Genomic DNA, 17,723 nt, shown 5'->3' on the forward strand with positions numbered 1-17,723 from the left:
GAAGGCATATTGCGTTCGCAGTTCGGTGGCGGCGCGTCGCTCTCACCTCGGTTCAAAGTGGCCGCAGTCGGGCTGCGACCACTATCGTTACGAGGTTACGTATCATACAACGGTTGACAGTTTTGAAAAGGGTTTCCAGTGAGGTGCAATGCTAATTGGTAAGACACAGGGAAAGGAATTGTTATGTTGAGTATTGAAATTTAAATAAAAACAGCGTGTAAGCTTATAATGTATATATTATTATTAATATTTATGCATCATTTATGTAAATATGTATTTTTTTAAACCACTGAGGAGGCAAACAAGCATACGGCCCGCCTGATGGTAAGTGGTTACTGTAGCCTATGAACGCCTGCAATACCAGAGGTATTACGCGCGCGTTGCCGACCCTGAAGATACCTCTTCACCCCCCTTTTGAAGAACCCCATCTATATAATACAATTTTAATTTTGGCTGTTAATTTGATCACACAGGGTTACATACACTCCGAGTTCGTTGCATACGTCCGTGTAGCTTTACTTCAGGCTGCAACTGCAAATCAGTGCTTTGCTTTTAAGCAAAACTATCACTGAGATGTAGCCTATTTGGGTCATTACGCCACACATGGTGAAAACATATGTTCGTATTTTATATTTTGTTTTATATTAAAAAAAAAGTGTAACTAATCTGGTTGTATAAACTCATTTGTTAGTTTACGTGTGTCGTAAATGGCTCAAAGTGTTTATCTATATATATATCTACTCACTTTTTCTCCCCAGGCTTTTCATCGCTGTTCTCTGACTGCAGAGGTGGGTCCTCGTTGGAATCGCCTTTCTTCTGAGTTTCCTGGAATCATCCATCATCGTTTACACACACTGACAGACACGTGCACTGTACAAAACTACAGATGTTTAATAACGTGTATAATATTAAAAAAAAAAAAAATTATAACTGTAACAAAATTAATTATTTTGCTCTAAAAATTAAACTAATCAATCGACTTTTATAATATTTCTACGAGGAACTGGTTACGTCACGTTTTGCTAAATAAAATGTTAAATTTAAGAAAAACTATAGGCGTTTTAAAACAGGCATCATTCATGCCCGTGTGTGGTCCCGGCATAGAATGTGACACCCATTCCTTTCCCGTGGGTGTCGTAAGAGACGATTAAGGAAACTAAAACCGAAGGATAAGTAGCAGCGTCCCTCCCATTGCTAACAATATACCCAAACCAGGTCGACCTCCTCACGGTTCCCCCTGGAAACTATCATGGTTAATTCCTGATGAATTCATCATGATGAGCTAACTGGCCTGTTTTCATTCTCATCTATCACCCTTCACTGGTGCTCCGCCAACGAATCCCGTTAGCGCAGGCGTGGTTACCATACCATTTTCACCCATAAAAAACCCCTTATGGGGGAAGCTTCTTGTTTTAACGTCCTGCAGTGGACAGTAAACGGTTGGTATAAAAAATAATATTAAAATTATAAATTACAAATCAAATATCTCACCTCTCCTTCCCTCACAGCGCCCGCAGACGCATCACTCTCTGCCTTCACTGCGTCCGTCTCGCTCACACCCTCTATACTGGGCGCCTCGTCCGCCACTTGTACGTTGGCTATCGAAACCTCTGGTATTTCTGTCACTGCGGGCGTTACTTCGGCCGACTTGTCCTCTGTTGAGGTTGGTCTCTCCTCAGGTCGGTTTGTCTTAACTTCGGGCGCAGTTGGTACTGCTTGGGGCACAGTCGGTGCTGCTTGGGGCACAGTTGCTTCTGATTGGGGAACGGTCGACCTTGCTTCGGGGACAGTTGGTCGGTCGTTAGGCGTACTCGTCTTCACTTCATTTTCGGGAGCCTTTAAAATTGGATATTAGGTTTATTAATTTGTTTAGTACAGGCTACTGATTGCAGACAATCATTTTAATGATTTGACCAATCATTATAAATTTATCCATGCACTTTTTTATCTGTGCGAAGAAGTTTCTGGCTCAGACAGTAACCCCTTTATTCATAAACAATTAGACGTGTCTGCCTTCAACGGGTCTGCCATGTAATGAAATTTCGAAATTTCGGACTCAATTACGTGTTTTTGTTTATACCAAAATCGGTCCAATAAATGGTGTTTAACATTTCGTTCGTCATACATCCTATCATAAAAGTCCAAAGGAACAATATTTTAACATTTTTAATATTTCAAAACAGGTTTGGCTGCGAAATTTCGGAAAACTTCATGGTAGGCCCTCAGCTTGTAGAGTTTCGTCGGATGGCCACAGAACACTCTGTGGTCATCATATTGTGTTCAGAAATTTAAAATCTTATTTATTCTTATTTCTATTATTGTTAAATTACAATAATATTATTCCATTTAATTAAAAAGTATGTTTTATAGTACTGATGTTTTTCTGGGTGAGCGTATTAGGAGAATGTAAAGCTCACCCAGTTGAAATAAATAAATAAATAAAAACATCTAGTCCCTTTTAAACTTATTTTAGCTATTGTAGTGTTTATTTATTTTATTTATATACTTTTGTACATTCACTTATAATACAGATATTGTTCAAAATTAACCTTTTTATATATTGACAATTGTAGTTTTTTATAAAAAAGAATATTTATAAACAATTGAAAAAGAACAAAAAATACATACAATACTTCAAGTCAACAAATTTTCAATTACAAATAATATAATAAATAAATAATAATATATAATAACAAGAACCAGCATTTTTTACAAACAAATATTAGATTATAGCAAAAATGTACACAGGCGTACTTATCCCTTTAGAGATATCTTCAAGCATTCATTCTTCAGTGAAAGAAGAAAGTGCATATAAGGTTTGTATACAAAGTATAACAGATATGGTGCAATAAATTATTAGTATATACATATTTTTTTATACAACTTAGAATGGCAAACAAGCTGACGGCCCACCTGATGGAAAGTGGTAACCGTCGCCTATAGACATGAGCAGTACCGTGGACATAACAGAGTATACTGTTTCGCCCATGATACCCCCCATACGTTGCCATTCCTGAGGACTCAGATGTTATTCCTCTGTACCCAGTAAATTCACGCCATATCCCACCCTTCAAACCAAAACACAGCCATGCAAACACAACTACTTCACGGTTGAAACATACATAAAAACAGAGTATAGATAAATTATATATATATATATATATATATATATATATATATATATATATATATATATATATAAAACAGAGTTGTAGGATTATTTTTAATATTTTATGAATAACCCCTTATTAAATTATAAATATGCATTAAATCAACGCTCCTGCTCACCTTAGGCTTGTCTTCGGTAACTGTCGGCTTCTCTTCGGATACCTTCTGTTTCTCGCCGTCGTCAGAGTTAGTGCCAGATGTTATGTCTAATATTGGCCACTTCGTTGGCTCGAACGCTGTCCGAACCTGCAGTAGACGGGGGGAAAGGGATTGTTAGTAATGGGGTTTAACAGCTCTATTGCTAGCAATGTACCCTATTAGGTCGACCTCCACGCGGTTCCCCCTGGAAACCATCGTGGTTATTTCTAATGGAATTCTTCACGATGGGCTAACTGACCTGCTTTCATCCTCACCAATCACCTCTCGCTGGTGTCCCGCCAGTGTATACCGTTAGCGCAGGCGGGGTTACAATTTCATTTTCACCCATTAAAAAAACCTTACAGTAGGCATATTATATATATTTTTTTATACAACTTAGAATGGCAAACAAGGTGACGGCCCACCTGATGGAAAGTGGTAACCGTCGCCTATAGACGTGAGCAGTACCATGCACATAACAGAGAACAAATAATGCCCCCACATATCATTCCAGGTTCAAAACTATTAATTTGTGAAACGTGCATAAATATATGCAGAGGGAGGAAAGGAATTGTTAGTAATGGAGACAAAGAATCCCATTGCTAGCAATATATCCAACCAGGTCGATCTCCACACGGTTCTCCCTGGAAACTATCATGGTTAATTCCTTATGAATTCATCATGATGGGCTAACTGGCCTGTTTTCATTCTCATCTATCATCCCTCACTGGTGCCCCGCCAGCGTATCCCGTTAGCGCAGGCGGGGTGGGATTACCATTCAATTATTACCTATCAAAAAGAAATATGCAGAAGTCCATACCTTGAACCCGCCGACCAGCTGCAGTTTGTCCGAGTCCCTAATAGCGTCAAGCACGAGCTGCACGTCAGCTGTGAGTGCTCTGACGCGGTGGAACGAAGCTATCAGCGTCACGGGTATCGTGCCGTCCGCCGCCATTTTGCGACGGAGGAAGAAGTCGCGCGCCAAGTTGTCCGGACTGAAGTAGTATTCGCTGAAAAACAAATGTTTCATTGAGACACGTTCAATTTCAAGTCTAGTCTATGTATAGTATCTAAAGACGTCGAGAAAAAACAAGCACAGTAGAATCTCGATTATCCGAATCAAATAAAATAAATTATCCGGATTTTCCATTATCCGGAATACAGAGGTATTCCGGATAATCAATTTCAAAGTCAAATTAAACATGCCATCTTAAAAAAAAAACTTTTTTATTATATAAAAATACGTCATTTAGACAATACGATATAAAAAAAAATTACGAGCTATAAAAACAATGGCTAGTAATACCTATTTACCCAATTAATATATATAATACCATTTCTAAATCGGTAATTAGGAATCGTGATTAATAAGTCCGGATAATCGAATATTCGGATAATCGAAATTGTAAGAATTTAATTAATTTAATAAGTAGCCGGTAAAATAAAAAAAATATTTTACTTTATTTTTTACGTCTACCAATTAAACAATACATTTACATAACTAGATGTATTTGTATTAATTTTATAAGCTGTTATGAAAAGTGAGATATCGCAATGAAATTACTGGTTAAGAGCCATATTGTACCTTGATATAATTGAATATCTTGACAATTGACTCTTGTGAATCAACTTTGTGATGTTCATGTCGATAGACAGCCACAACTTTATATATTATTTATTGGACTTTTAAAAAAGATCTACAACGATTAGTTTAACGACTAATTTTGCTAAAGTCGGTTTATCTCTGAAAGAGATCTGTTCCAGTCAACTTTTTATCAGTGTGAGCCATCAGTAATTTTGGACAAGATGGGATATTTTTTTTATATCACAAAGGTGGCAAACTAACATACGGCCTGCGTGATGGTAAACGGTCACTGTAACCTATGGACGTTTGAGTGTCACGTGCGCCTTGCTAACCCTGAAGAAACCTTAATATAACTGAAGAAGATACATACTGTAGTCTCAAGGGGAAACCACGGCAGGGAGCTTATTCCATAACCGAAGCGGTTGCGGGAGAAAATTCCTTTGAAACCGCACTGTACGTGACTATTTAAGGTTAAAGCCATTTAGGATATTAAGCCAACCATAACATAATGTCACATAATTTACAATTAACGTTCTATGTATCTATTATTATTATTATTTTCTATTGTTAATAAACGTATTTATGTTTATGTACTGTTCATGTTTATAGGCGACGGTTACAGCTTCCATCAGTACCGTCAGCTTGTTTGCCGCACTAAGTATCTTCAAACATCCTTTCAATACTTACATTTGTTTCTTGATGAGGTCTTTCAGCGTGGCCTGGTCGAGCCCGATGCCGTAGGGCGTGGCGGTGGCGGCGGCGGCGCCGTAGTAGAAGGCCTGCGCCAGCGGAGCGCCCATGGGGGCGCCGAGCGGCGCGAGGGCCGAGTACTGCAGCACCAGGCCCTGTGCCACGCCAGCTTGAGCGACCCGCAGCTGGATAGGAGGGAGGGGGACGGTAAGCGGGGGTGCCTTCGGTTTCGTTTGCAATCATACATTTGATTTGATGATACTATGTTAATAATTATAACTTTTTATTTAGTTTAAAACATGTCTTATGTGTATTGTCTTTTGAAATATCTTCACGCCAATATATTGTTACATAAATATAGGTGTCGCCTGTTACCCGAGGGGGTAAGCAGAAATAAATAAAATTATACACCACTGTAAATTGTAGCAAGCCGTATATAGCCGCCATAGCACAAAAACGGTTGCGTATCGATCATTTTAGCAACTAATTGTTGCAAACTATTATTATTATTCTTTTTCTAATAGATTTTACTGTTTGCATGCGTACATTGTGGCAGAAACAAATGAATACTAATTTTAACTCTTACAAAGCTATATAGCTTTATTCGATCAGTGAAACTCGGTAAATGAAAAAAAAAATTAAGCCTCTCATACTAATAAGGCGCGCCTAGATGTAACCTCAATACCAGTGATTCAATTTAAACGAGAACACGACACGTTTCTAAGAGAAAAAAAAATGTTTGGGAAACATCTCATAATCACCTTTACAAATCTAATATCGTTTAATAAATTGAGAAATCCATAATAAATAATATTTACTGTCATCATGGACAAAAAATAAACGAATCTACAGATATAATCGTTTCAGTTAGCGCTCGCATAAGAAAAAACAAGACAACGCATGCTTCTGTCTCATTCTATCTCACAGCTCGCTAGCGGTAACGATTGCATAGAGAAGAGGAACAGACTATTTTTATATAGACTTTTTATTAGTATTGTAACATTTTCTCTGTACCAAATAGAAATTATTGTGAGTATTATCATTGATACAAATAACCCATAAAAAATAATTAATTATCGAAATATATCCATAAATAATCTAATTGGACTGAAAATGCTTCCATTATTTATGACGATTCGACGCATGCGTTTTACCCCAGTATGCTCTAATTTCAACATTCAGAATACGTGCAACATACATCTATATGTTTACTAAAAAAGAAAAACCCTAACAAAAAGAATAAATATACTGGATAGATATGACACTCATATACTTTGTGCGACAATACCGTCAAAATATGACCTTCATCCCTTCAGACCCTGTATACGTTAAGATCTTTGCTTCAAATGTATTCTCATTCAATAAATAATTATAAGACATGTCGCGACTCCAGCGACACACGTCCTCAACGACGTCTGTCGCCCGCGAGCGCTGACTGTCGACTGGTTTAACTCGCAATAAACGCGGACGCGGGCCGGCCGCGCAGCATACTAGTTATTATTATTGAATTTACGAGAGTGTTCATTCTACCCGCATATTTATTCTTATGGTTTTAATATAAATTTCATTTATTTTGTTTCCCCGTTACAGATAATATATCCCTAAAAACTTTTCAACTACTAAAATAGCCATGACAGATATTTCTAATGACAATACGCACAATTCATGTATAGTATATTTATAGAAAATATTATTTCAATATGAAAATCATATTATGACATGTATCTACCTAAACTCCAAGCAGGGAGAATCGAATGCAAAAAGCCTTTATCCTTATAGACATAACTCGCCTCCTGTATTTTCATAAGTCGTCTCAAGTATGCACGCAGATTCCGGAAACTGTTTACTCCTTCCATAGATAGATCATCAATAAATTCTAAATCTAGTTCTCTCCCAGTATATACATCTTTCTATTTTTACATATTACCATTCTCTCAATATTTTATTTCTTTTAACATACATTTATGAATATTAAGTTTCTTTTTTCAATTACCCAAGAAATAATATAAATATGATTTTCATAGTTTACTTATAAGTATTTTCTATAAAAACTATTTTTAATTACCGAATATTATATATAAAACCAAAGGCACTTGGTGTGGATTCCCATCATTTTCAGACATGGATGTGATGTGAAAATGACCGCAAACCCCATAAGTGATGAACCAAATATAAACCAATATAATACATAATAATTATATAAGATACAGTCCCATGATATTTATAGTTGATTTTATAATATTTTGAGCACCATAATGAGGATTTCGTGTCCATAGTTAATTAGTGATTAGTAAATAAAAAAGTTATTACAGTAGAATCTCAATTATTCGAATCAAATAAAACCAGGTATGGAATCCGTATAATCGAAAATCCGGATAATCGATTTCAAAGTCAAATCAAACAATACATAATTCACGTAGTAAAATATGTTTTTTTTTTTATTACGTAAAGGGTTTAACATACGTCATTTAGATTATATTATTAAAAAAAAAATTACGAGCAATAAAGATAATGGATTACATACCTATTTAACCAATTAATATATAATAATATTATACCATTTCTAAATCGGTAATTAGAGCCGTAAAGATCGGATTATCCGGATAATCGAATATTCGGATAATCTGTGTTCGGATAATTTAAATTCTACTGTATATAATAAAAGCAACAATGGGGCCGATTCTGAGACTAAATTCTCTAAATATCCACCTATTAAGCTAATATTTTCAAACGATAGTATTTAAAAATAACTGTTTTATGGACCATAATAAACTATAATTATAACAATATTGACTTTATTACAAGATTAGTTCTTATTTTTTTTTATTTTTCTCGTCTGAACTTAAGATTTAATACGCTCTAGTTGTTAAGCCATCACATCGTGTAAGATCTATGTGTACACTTGAATCGTGCTATATGTATCGAATCAGAATAAAAATAATATTACTATTATTATATTACTGGTATTTACAATAAAGTTTTGGCTGTGATATTTATTTATTAAATTATTTATTTTATATTATTTTATTTTATATCAAATGAAAAAAAATATTTATCTGTCAAAACATTTCTATATGGATGATTAATTCTACAAATCACACAATAGACATGCAAGCCTGTATCGTGTAATTCAGAAATGTTGATATATCCTTTAATACACTTGTAAGTTACATATAAGAGTTTATATCCAAATTGAAACTTTATTTTACAGATGGATTTAGAGAAATGAAAGAATCGATCCAAATATTATATGTATCACTTTTAACAATTAGTAAAGCATGATGTGAATAACCAATATTATAAAAATACATAGATAAGTTTGTAACAATGTTTGAATGTTTGTTAGCCAATCATGCTGAAGCAAATAAAAGCCATTTATATTAAAATTGGCTTAATTGTGGCGTTGGTTGTTACACTTTATGAGTCAATAATTAAAACTCGTGTTTCACCAAAAAAAGCGACTTAAATTGTAGGAAAACCAATTATTTTGATTACCTACTGAATCGATTCTGATAAAATTTCTACGGGAACAATTGGAAGCATATCCTTTTAGACATAAAGAATTTATCAAATCGGTTTACAATTGACCGAGTTTTAAGGTAACAAACAAAAAAATACAACGCAAATGAGAAAATCCTTTTTGAAGTCGGCTAAAAAGGTTATCGAGTTAAATTTAGTATCTTCGCTATAATTCTTAATATAATTCATATGTACTAGCGATTAACTTTCTATTCAACCGACTTTAAAAAAGGAGGTTATAAACTCAGTTACATTTTCGTCATATCTGTAAACTACAGAAATGTGTCATTTTAAACGTCACCAAAGCCTAACTGCGGTTGTCTTCCCAATAGGGGGAGGCCTATATTCAGCAGTGGTCAGTTAACAGCTAATATGATGATGATGATGATGATGATGATGATAGGAAGCAAAATGTTATCAAATAATAATGGTACAAAAAGAAAAATATATATGATCCCACAACTAATTAGTAATATTATAAAAAGCCCAATAACATGCGTGGCATGCATGTAGTAACAAGAAAATGGCGCTCAAAATGGCGATGACGTCAAAAGGAAGGAACGGGACTGTTTAGACTTATGTACTACCCTTCATGGTCACATTTCTTTGTGGATTCGTGTCTATTGCGAATGGATGATCCATTCACATTTCCGAATCGATTTTGATTATACTTTTTGCAACATTACATTACGATAGTTACAAAAAAAATCAAACTAGGACCTTTCTTTTTGTACGAATAGCTTTATAAATTAATAAATTAATCTCACTACGAACATATATATATATATATATATATATATATATATATATATATATATATATGTTAGTTTAGTATTTAACATATATGTAATTGAATTAATAATGAGACTCGACCATTTAGAGTAGTACATAAGTCATGGACGAAATCATGGTCAGCAATGATTTTATCCTTATTACGATAGTCTTACATCTAGAAACATTTTAAACTGACAGTTCAAATTGTATATATATTGCAATCACATAAAATTTATATAAAAAAATCATGCATTCTTTAAAACTGAAAAAAAAAAGTACAGTAGACACCCTGTTTATACAAAGATATGAAAATTAATAAACCAAGTTTGTAGCCCAAATTTGACTTTGGGTGATTTTGGACAAAAGATGTAGCCAATTACATTCCACCAAGAACGGTGACTGCTCGAAAGTCGGTGGTACTTATGTACAGTAATTGACGGTAGAATCGTCGACTTTCTCTTCGCAACATTTCTGAGGGCATCTTTTACACCTTAGGTGTTTTTTTTTTCCTGTTAATAACTGTAAAGGAAGGGTATTGCTTGCAACAGGATGTATTAAGCCTATCCCTAACAATATTTCGTATGAGAACTTCATCCTCACCTGTATTTTATATCAAAAGTCGATTGCTTGGGTACCTCTGTCCCATTCGTGTTTCAACCGTGAAGCAGTTGTGTTTGCATGGCTGTGTTTCGATTTGAAAGGTGGGATATGGCGTGAATTTACAGGGTACAGAGGAACCAACGGTTACCACTTTCCATCGGGTGGGCCGTCAGCTTGTTAGCCATTCTAAGTTGTATAAAAAAAAATCTTAGATTATATAGATAACAGATAGAGCATCGAGCCTCAAAAACGGATCAACTTTTAGTCAGCTAATTGGCAAATTACTTACTACCGTCCCAAAATTAATTGTATGATTTTTGTTACAATGCACAATTTACAAATATGTGCATTTTGTGTTTATTTTACGAACATAATTAATAAGTTACATCATGTAATGTAAGTTTTTATGTTGTGTAGAGGAGTTATAGATACTTGTATCTCTATTTTAAATGTTTGAAGGAGTGCATATAATGTTACTCGCCAAACGATTTATGGCTGATTGTAAACTCTAGACTTACGTACACTGGAATTTATTATATTTGTAATCACTTATGATAAATAAAGAACTTTTGAAAACAAACAAAACAATTGGCAATTTAATCGACTCGTTTTTTATCAGTGCACTTTATACTTACACATATAATGTATATTGACGTATTATTTAATAAACAAAATGAGTGTTTACGCATTAAAAAGGTGCAGAAATTATAAGACAAAATAAACATAGAAGTTATAAAGGAATCACTCGTAACTATTTATCACGTAAAATTGTATGAAAAAGTTGAGCCGTTTTTCTCGAAGCATTTGTATGGAGACACTCTATCTATATAATCTAAAACTGCCATGTACCTAAATTATTGGTGAGTGAAGCAATGGTGGTCATGAGGTGCACTTCAAAAACAATTGTTAACATAATAAGCATTCGAAATTTCTTCCTGAAAATTGATTACTGAGATACAGATCTCTGATCTAGTTTAGGGTCCAGTTTGCCACATATACATTTACAGAGCATTGCGTATATGCATTTACCACACATATAATTGTAATTTTTCATGTACCCGTCTTTTTCCGTAAAATTAATGGAGAAAATAAATAAATCTATTATTATTATTATAAAAACTGAAATAAAAAATAGAAAAATCATTTCTTTTTGCCAAATGTGTAAAAGTAAACCGGCCATGTACGTACCTGCGCCAGGTCAGGATGGTGCGCCAGCTCGTGAGGATGGTATGGCAGGTGCGCGTGCGGCGGCGCGGGCAGCGCGGAGGCCGGCCGCGGTCGCCGCGCGCCTCCCCTCGCGCCCCTCGCCCCGCCCCGCCCACGCCCGGGGCCGCCGCGGCCTCGGGGGTCCTCGCCGTTCAGCGACACCGTGTCTAGGGGGGGGACAACATATGTATCACTCGCTGCTCACACACTTGTACGGCCTGATACTATAGCGAAGCACCCAAGGGTAAGGTGACAGTGGAATTAAAAAAAAACTTGTGAATAAACTACAATTAATTGTTCAGTATTAATAAATCAATTCAATTCTTTCACGAAAACCTGGAATGGCGAACGAGCTGACTGCCCACGCGAAGTGGCAACTATCGTCCATAGGGGGAGAAAAGGGATTGTTAGAAATGGGGTCAAATAGCCCCATTACTAGCAATATACCCTGTCAGGTCGACGTCCACGTGGTTCCCCCTGGGAACCGTCGTGACTAATTTATCGTTGAATTCGTCACGATGGGCTAACTGACCTGCTTCATACTCACCTATCATTCTTCACTATCATATGCATGCTAGGGCACCACTGATGGTGCCCCGCCGGTGTATACCGATAGCACGGGTGGGGTTACCATTCCATTATCATCCATTAAAAAAAACCTACTTTTTCATCCTCACCAATCATTCCTCACTAGTGCCACGCCAGTGTATACTTTTAGCGCAGGCGGGGTTACCATTCCATTATCATACATTAAAAAAAAAAAACTAGGGTCTAGCTACGACCTTGCTGTCATTCCTTGTCACCCCACACATCCACTATCATGGTATTTATCTATATGTATTTTCTATACTGTAAACACGTTTGTCACATATTACAAACGTATTATACATTACAGTAAAGAAAAACTATAATATACCCGATTGCGTAACCCTACGTCTCTATGAATAAGGGACGAGAGGCCTAAATTACGGGATTGCACTAGAGCAAAGACAAATCGTCATACTCGGGAACGTTTCTATACGAGTTGACCGGATGCCAGCAGTAATTATTATAGTATTTCCGACAAGGGTTGACAACAGGCAGTTAGTCGGTCGTATAGCAATATATAGTTTTAACATAATTTTTTAAAAGTGAAGGTAGTCGAGAAACTCTCAACACCAGAGGGCGCCCTCACGCAATAGCAATAATGTCTGCATGTCATAAATATAAAAATCTATGTGTCAACAAATTTCCCCGTTCCCGGGTATGACGTATTTATGAAGGAATTACTGAGTATATTTTACTTGCATTATACAATATAGGAAATAAGCAAGACAATTTACGAACACAACGATACAATTGTACAAGTGCAGTAAGGCGGTCTTATTGCTGAGAGCAATCTTTACAAGACAACCTTAAGGTAAATAACATATTTACCTTTCTGATCCTCATCACTGTGAGGGTGACGACCAGTGTTTCCCAACCATTTTTTGTGCCATGTCCCACTTGAACATTTCTAAAATTTTTATGCCCCCATACATATTTTTTTCCGATAAAATTTACTTGGCTACTCTAATCGCCCAGTTGATATTTTGGTAACGTCAAACGAAATTAATCCTAATAAATATTTACAGCATTTTTATTAATTTACTTTTTTTTGTTAAATTTGGCACCGATATCTACTCGTGGCATTGCACTTAAATGGCTCGGAGCAAGAGGGTTCAAAACGCTTCGAGTCCATTTTCTAATTGCCCCTCCCCCCCTTAACTATCCAACTGCCCCCTTGTGGTGCGTGTGCCCCACGTTGGGGAACACCGGTGACGCCTATCAATCAATATAGGAGTTATGGTAACACTCACCATGGTCGGGCCTCGTACTGTGCTGGGCGCCATGCTTGCTCGGCCTTGCCGCCTTCACATCAATGTCCAGCGGGACCCATTTGTGTTTGCCGGACTTGCTGCTGCTCTTCCCAACACCTGTAAATTGACAGTTGCATAGTGTTCAGTACCCATTGTACAAGTTTTTTTTATGCAACTCAGAATGGCAAACAAGCTGACGGCCTACCCGATGAAAAGTTGTAACCGTCGCCTATAGACATGAGCAGTACCGTGGACATAACAGAGTATACTGTTTCGCAAAGGACACCTCCCATGCGTTGCCATTCCTGAGGACTTAGGTGTTATTCCTCTGTACCCAGATCTACCAATTACACACTTCTTGAAATCACAAATGAAACAATATAGTTCAGTACACAATTATGTAGCATTGTAGTATTTTTTATTTCATTAAAAGGGAAAAACATAAAACTGAAATTTGTTCTTAGTAACTACTTATTTATATTAGTGTGAGCATTGCGTCTGCGCATCTTCCGCTACATTAGCAAAATATTATATTGTTTGCCTTGCCACGATCGACTGGACTAATAGTCGCGATCGACCGGTTGACCATCCCTGCGGGTCTACCATGAAATGAAATTCCGAAATTTCGGACTCAATTTCGTGTTTTTGTTTATACCAAAATCGGACCAATAAATGGTGTTTAACATTTCGTTCGTCATACATCCTATCATAAAAGTCCAAAGAAATAATATTTTTAACATTTTTAATATTTCCAAACGGCATGTATTATGTAATTTTAATATCAAATTTGTGTTTCGTTTGGCTCCGAAATTTCGGAAAACATTTCATGGTAGGCCCTCTGGTTTGTTCTATATAACATTTCGAAATAACCGGTCTCTGCCATTAGTAACAAAGTTATAGAAACATGAACCAACCAGAAGACTTTGCTTTATCGATATTCCTCTCGTGCCTGTCATTGTGACCCTGGTGATTGTGCGTGGGCTCCGACTTGTCTACCCTCGTCTGATGGTGGTGCTCCTCAGGGGGTTTGCGCTCCTGGTCCTGAAAGGTAAACATTGATAGATTAAACAATTTATTTGCACTACCTTCAACACCCAAATAGGGGGCAACACAAAAAAACATTCACAAATATTTCGCGAGAGAAAACTACTCGGAACAACCTTTTTGAAGAACTTTTTGAAAGAAGTTATCAAGCCAATATATTTATTTATTTATTTATTCATTAGTACACATATGTGTACATGGCGGACTTAATGCTAAAAGCATTCTCTCCCAGTCAACCATAGGGAAGTGTCAGAATACTCGAATGCGGTACATACATACATACATACATATCTGTCACGTCTGTCTCCCATTGGGGTAGGCAGAAACAATGGAACGCCAAATGCTTCGATTCAAACAAACCTCTTTCGCTTCCCCCACATTCATCAATCTTTTCATACACGCTCGCCGGTTACGGGTACTTTTAATTTGGCCCTTCTTCAGCACGTCGCCTATTTGGTCAACATACGTCCGTCTAGGGCGGCCCCTACCGACATCTCCATTCATTCTTGCTCGATATATCTAATGGGGTACTGGTAATTATTGATATACATACATACTACAATTACATATATAAACAAATAAATATATATTAATAACAAATATACTTACATATATAAGACATATACTATATTATACACGAAATTGAGAATAATATAAAGCACTTACTGCTCGGATAAAGCAAAAAAAGTGAACGTGAGCGTTTTTTTGAAAGACTGTTTAGTCGGTAGTCTCTTAATGGCATCAGGAAGTATATGTACAGTTTATATAATTACAATACATAGATATTTCTCTATATCACCCAAATACAAAATATACAGTACAGAAACTTACCGCAACACCATTATGATGCGAGGAGTCGGCCTCTTGTGGTGGTGGCGTGGAGTGACACCTGCCGCCCGCCACAGCCGCCCCCAGCGTGGGCCAGTCGCCGATGTCCGTGAAGTCTGACGCCTGTGAACAACATATACGCTGGTTAGTTACAATACTTGATCAATATCTTAATGAATGACAATGGAATGGTAACCCAGCCTGCACTCTGGGGTAAAGGGATTGTTAGTAATGGAGATTGAGAATCCTATTGCTAGCAATATACCCAACCAGGTCGACCGCCACGCATTTCCCCCTGGAAACTATCATGGTTAATTCCTGATGAATTCACCATGATGGGCTAACTGGCCTGTTTTCATTCTCATCGTTCACCCGTCACCGGTGCGCCGCCAGGGTATCCCATTAGCGCATGCGGGGCTGCCTTTCCAGAAAAAAAATACGTATATATATATATATATATATATATATATATATATATATAAACGTTGTAAATGGTCGTCTCTGTGTCAACCACATCAAATATTATTGTATAACCATTAGAAAACCGGTTGTTGTCATTAGATAGAGTCATAAAGCTAAAGGTCGTCATGCTGGTGAGATAATGGATTCTGGGTCGGGGCGCATTTCTTAGCTACACAGATACACATGGACGTAGACGACGCTAGTACAGTGCACTGAGTTAAATCGAAATCGGTGTTCTGGTAGAACGACGAAGGCGAAAAGTTTTTTATAGGATGGAAAGTGGTAGCCATCGAATACAATTTTTGACGTAGATTTTTCGTATTTACGGCAAAAATTGACATATAAAATAGATAAACACTCTTTTTTGTTCCCTCTAAATGTCTACGACAGCAAATTGCACAAATATAAAAAATAAACAGCAAATACTTTAAAAAAAAATATCCGCGTTATCACTAATAGCGATAGCTAGAAAAACCAATAATTTTCTAGGCAACTTCTGGATGGAGAGAAGTAATAACAAACAGTTCGGTGCGAGGCACGATGTAATTCTGTTCGAAAGTAGAATCAGAATGCGTCATCTATTCAAATACATGTCTGTGGTCAGACCTCTTTATATAAATTAAAGGTCATTAAATCTGTTACGATACGATTTTCTATTCGGAAAATGAACTTAAATATATTGCTGCGGCCTCTTTGGTTAGTTCTGTAGTTGGCCGTTTGAATTATATATTTATTTGCTAGCTTTTTTTTTATACAAGTTACGAAATATCAAACAAACTGACGGCCCATCTGATGGAAAGTGGTAACCGTCGCCTATAGACATGAGCAGAACCATGGACATTTTTTTTTATACAACTTAGAATGGCAAACAAGCTGACGGCCCACCTGATGGAAAGTGGTAACCGTCGTCTATAGACATGAGCAGTACCATGGACATAACAGACTACACTGTTTCCATCGCCCATGATACCCCTCATGCGTTGCCATTCCTGAGGATTCAGGTGTTATTCCTCTGTACCCAGTAAATTCACGCCATATCCCACCCTTCAAACCGAAACACAGCCATGCAAACACAACTGCTTCACGGTTGAAACACGAATGGGACAGTGCAACCGAGATATGTTCACTAACCAGGATAAACAGTAGCTAGGGATAAATAGGTGGGAAGGGATTGTTAGTAATGAGGAGGTTAGTCCCCATTACTATCAATATACCCTATCAGTTCGACCTCCACGCGGTTCCTCCTGGAAACTATCGTGACTAATCCATCATCGGTCGGAAATCGGTTGAAAAAAAAATATTGACGCACAAAAAGCAACTAACAAGACTAAAGCTAATTTAAAATAAAGATTTTACCAGAGAGATACTATACAAAAGTCGTTTGCTTGGGCACCTCTGTACCATTCGTGTCACTCATGTTTTTAGGCGACAGTTACCACTTTCCATCAGGTGGGTCGTCAGCTTGTATGCCATTCTAAGTTGCATAAAAAAATAGAGGTAATTTGAATCAATGCCTTAACTTACTGTTCAAAGTTCCATTTGGTTCTAAGTTCGTTTAAATTGAAACTCTAATACTCTAGCAATACGCACTAGCTTCGCACGTATAGGTAATGCAGGGATTACAAAATTTTTTGAAAATAAAACGCATGTTAATTGCTGATAATATAACGTACAACGCGGTTTCAGAGATGTTTCCTCCCACGAACACTCAGGTTATGGAATGGCTCCCTGCCGAGGTTTTTCCAAGAGCCTACAGCATGGGGTTCTTCCAAAGGGGGTAAAGAGGTTTTTTCAGGGTCGGCAACGCCTGGTATTGCAGGCGTTCATAGGCTACGGTAACTACTTACCATAAGGTGGGCCGTATGCTTGAT

General features: G+C 36.8%; 1 protein-coding gene across 9 annotated transcripts in view; it reads right to left on the bottom strand.

Annotated features, from left to right (window-relative positions):
• Nucleotides 1–17,723, bottom strand: part of LOC113520924 (la-related protein 1) — a 105,189-nt gene that overhangs the window by 23,410 nt on the left and 64,056 nt on the right. For 8 of the 9 annotated variants that reach the window (XM_031911860.2, XM_052892470.1, XM_031911867.2 and 5 more), the window contains 9 exons: nucleotides 15,394–15,513; nucleotides 14,433–14,559; nucleotides 13,519–13,635; nucleotides 11,663–11,847; nucleotides 5,579–5,766; nucleotides 4,127–4,316; nucleotides 3,289–3,414; nucleotides 1,492–1,836; nucleotides 746–825 (listed from right to left, as the gene is read on the bottom strand). In XM_031911860.2, the coding sequence (XP_031767720.2) occupies nucleotides 746–825; nucleotides 1,492–1,836; nucleotides 3,289–3,414; nucleotides 4,127–4,316; nucleotides 5,579–5,766; nucleotides 11,663–11,847; nucleotides 13,519–13,635; nucleotides 14,433–14,559; nucleotides 15,394–15,513 (1,478 nt within the window). The remainder of the gene's footprint in view (nucleotides 1–745; nucleotides 826–1,491; nucleotides 1,837–3,288; nucleotides 3,415–4,126; nucleotides 4,317–5,578; nucleotides 5,767–11,662; nucleotides 11,848–13,518; nucleotides 13,636–14,432; nucleotides 14,560–15,393; nucleotides 15,514–17,723) is intronic. The other variant, XM_031911861.2, reaches the window with a different exon arrangement.

Source organism: Galleria mellonella, unplaced genomic scaffold, assembly GCF_026898425.1.
Source record: "Galleria mellonella isolate WM207_F2 unplaced genomic scaffold, CSIRO_AGI_GalMel_v1 utg158, whole genome shotgun sequence".
Taxonomy (NCBI): Eukaryota; Metazoa; Arthropoda; class Insecta; order Lepidoptera; family Pyralidae; genus Galleria; species Galleria mellonella.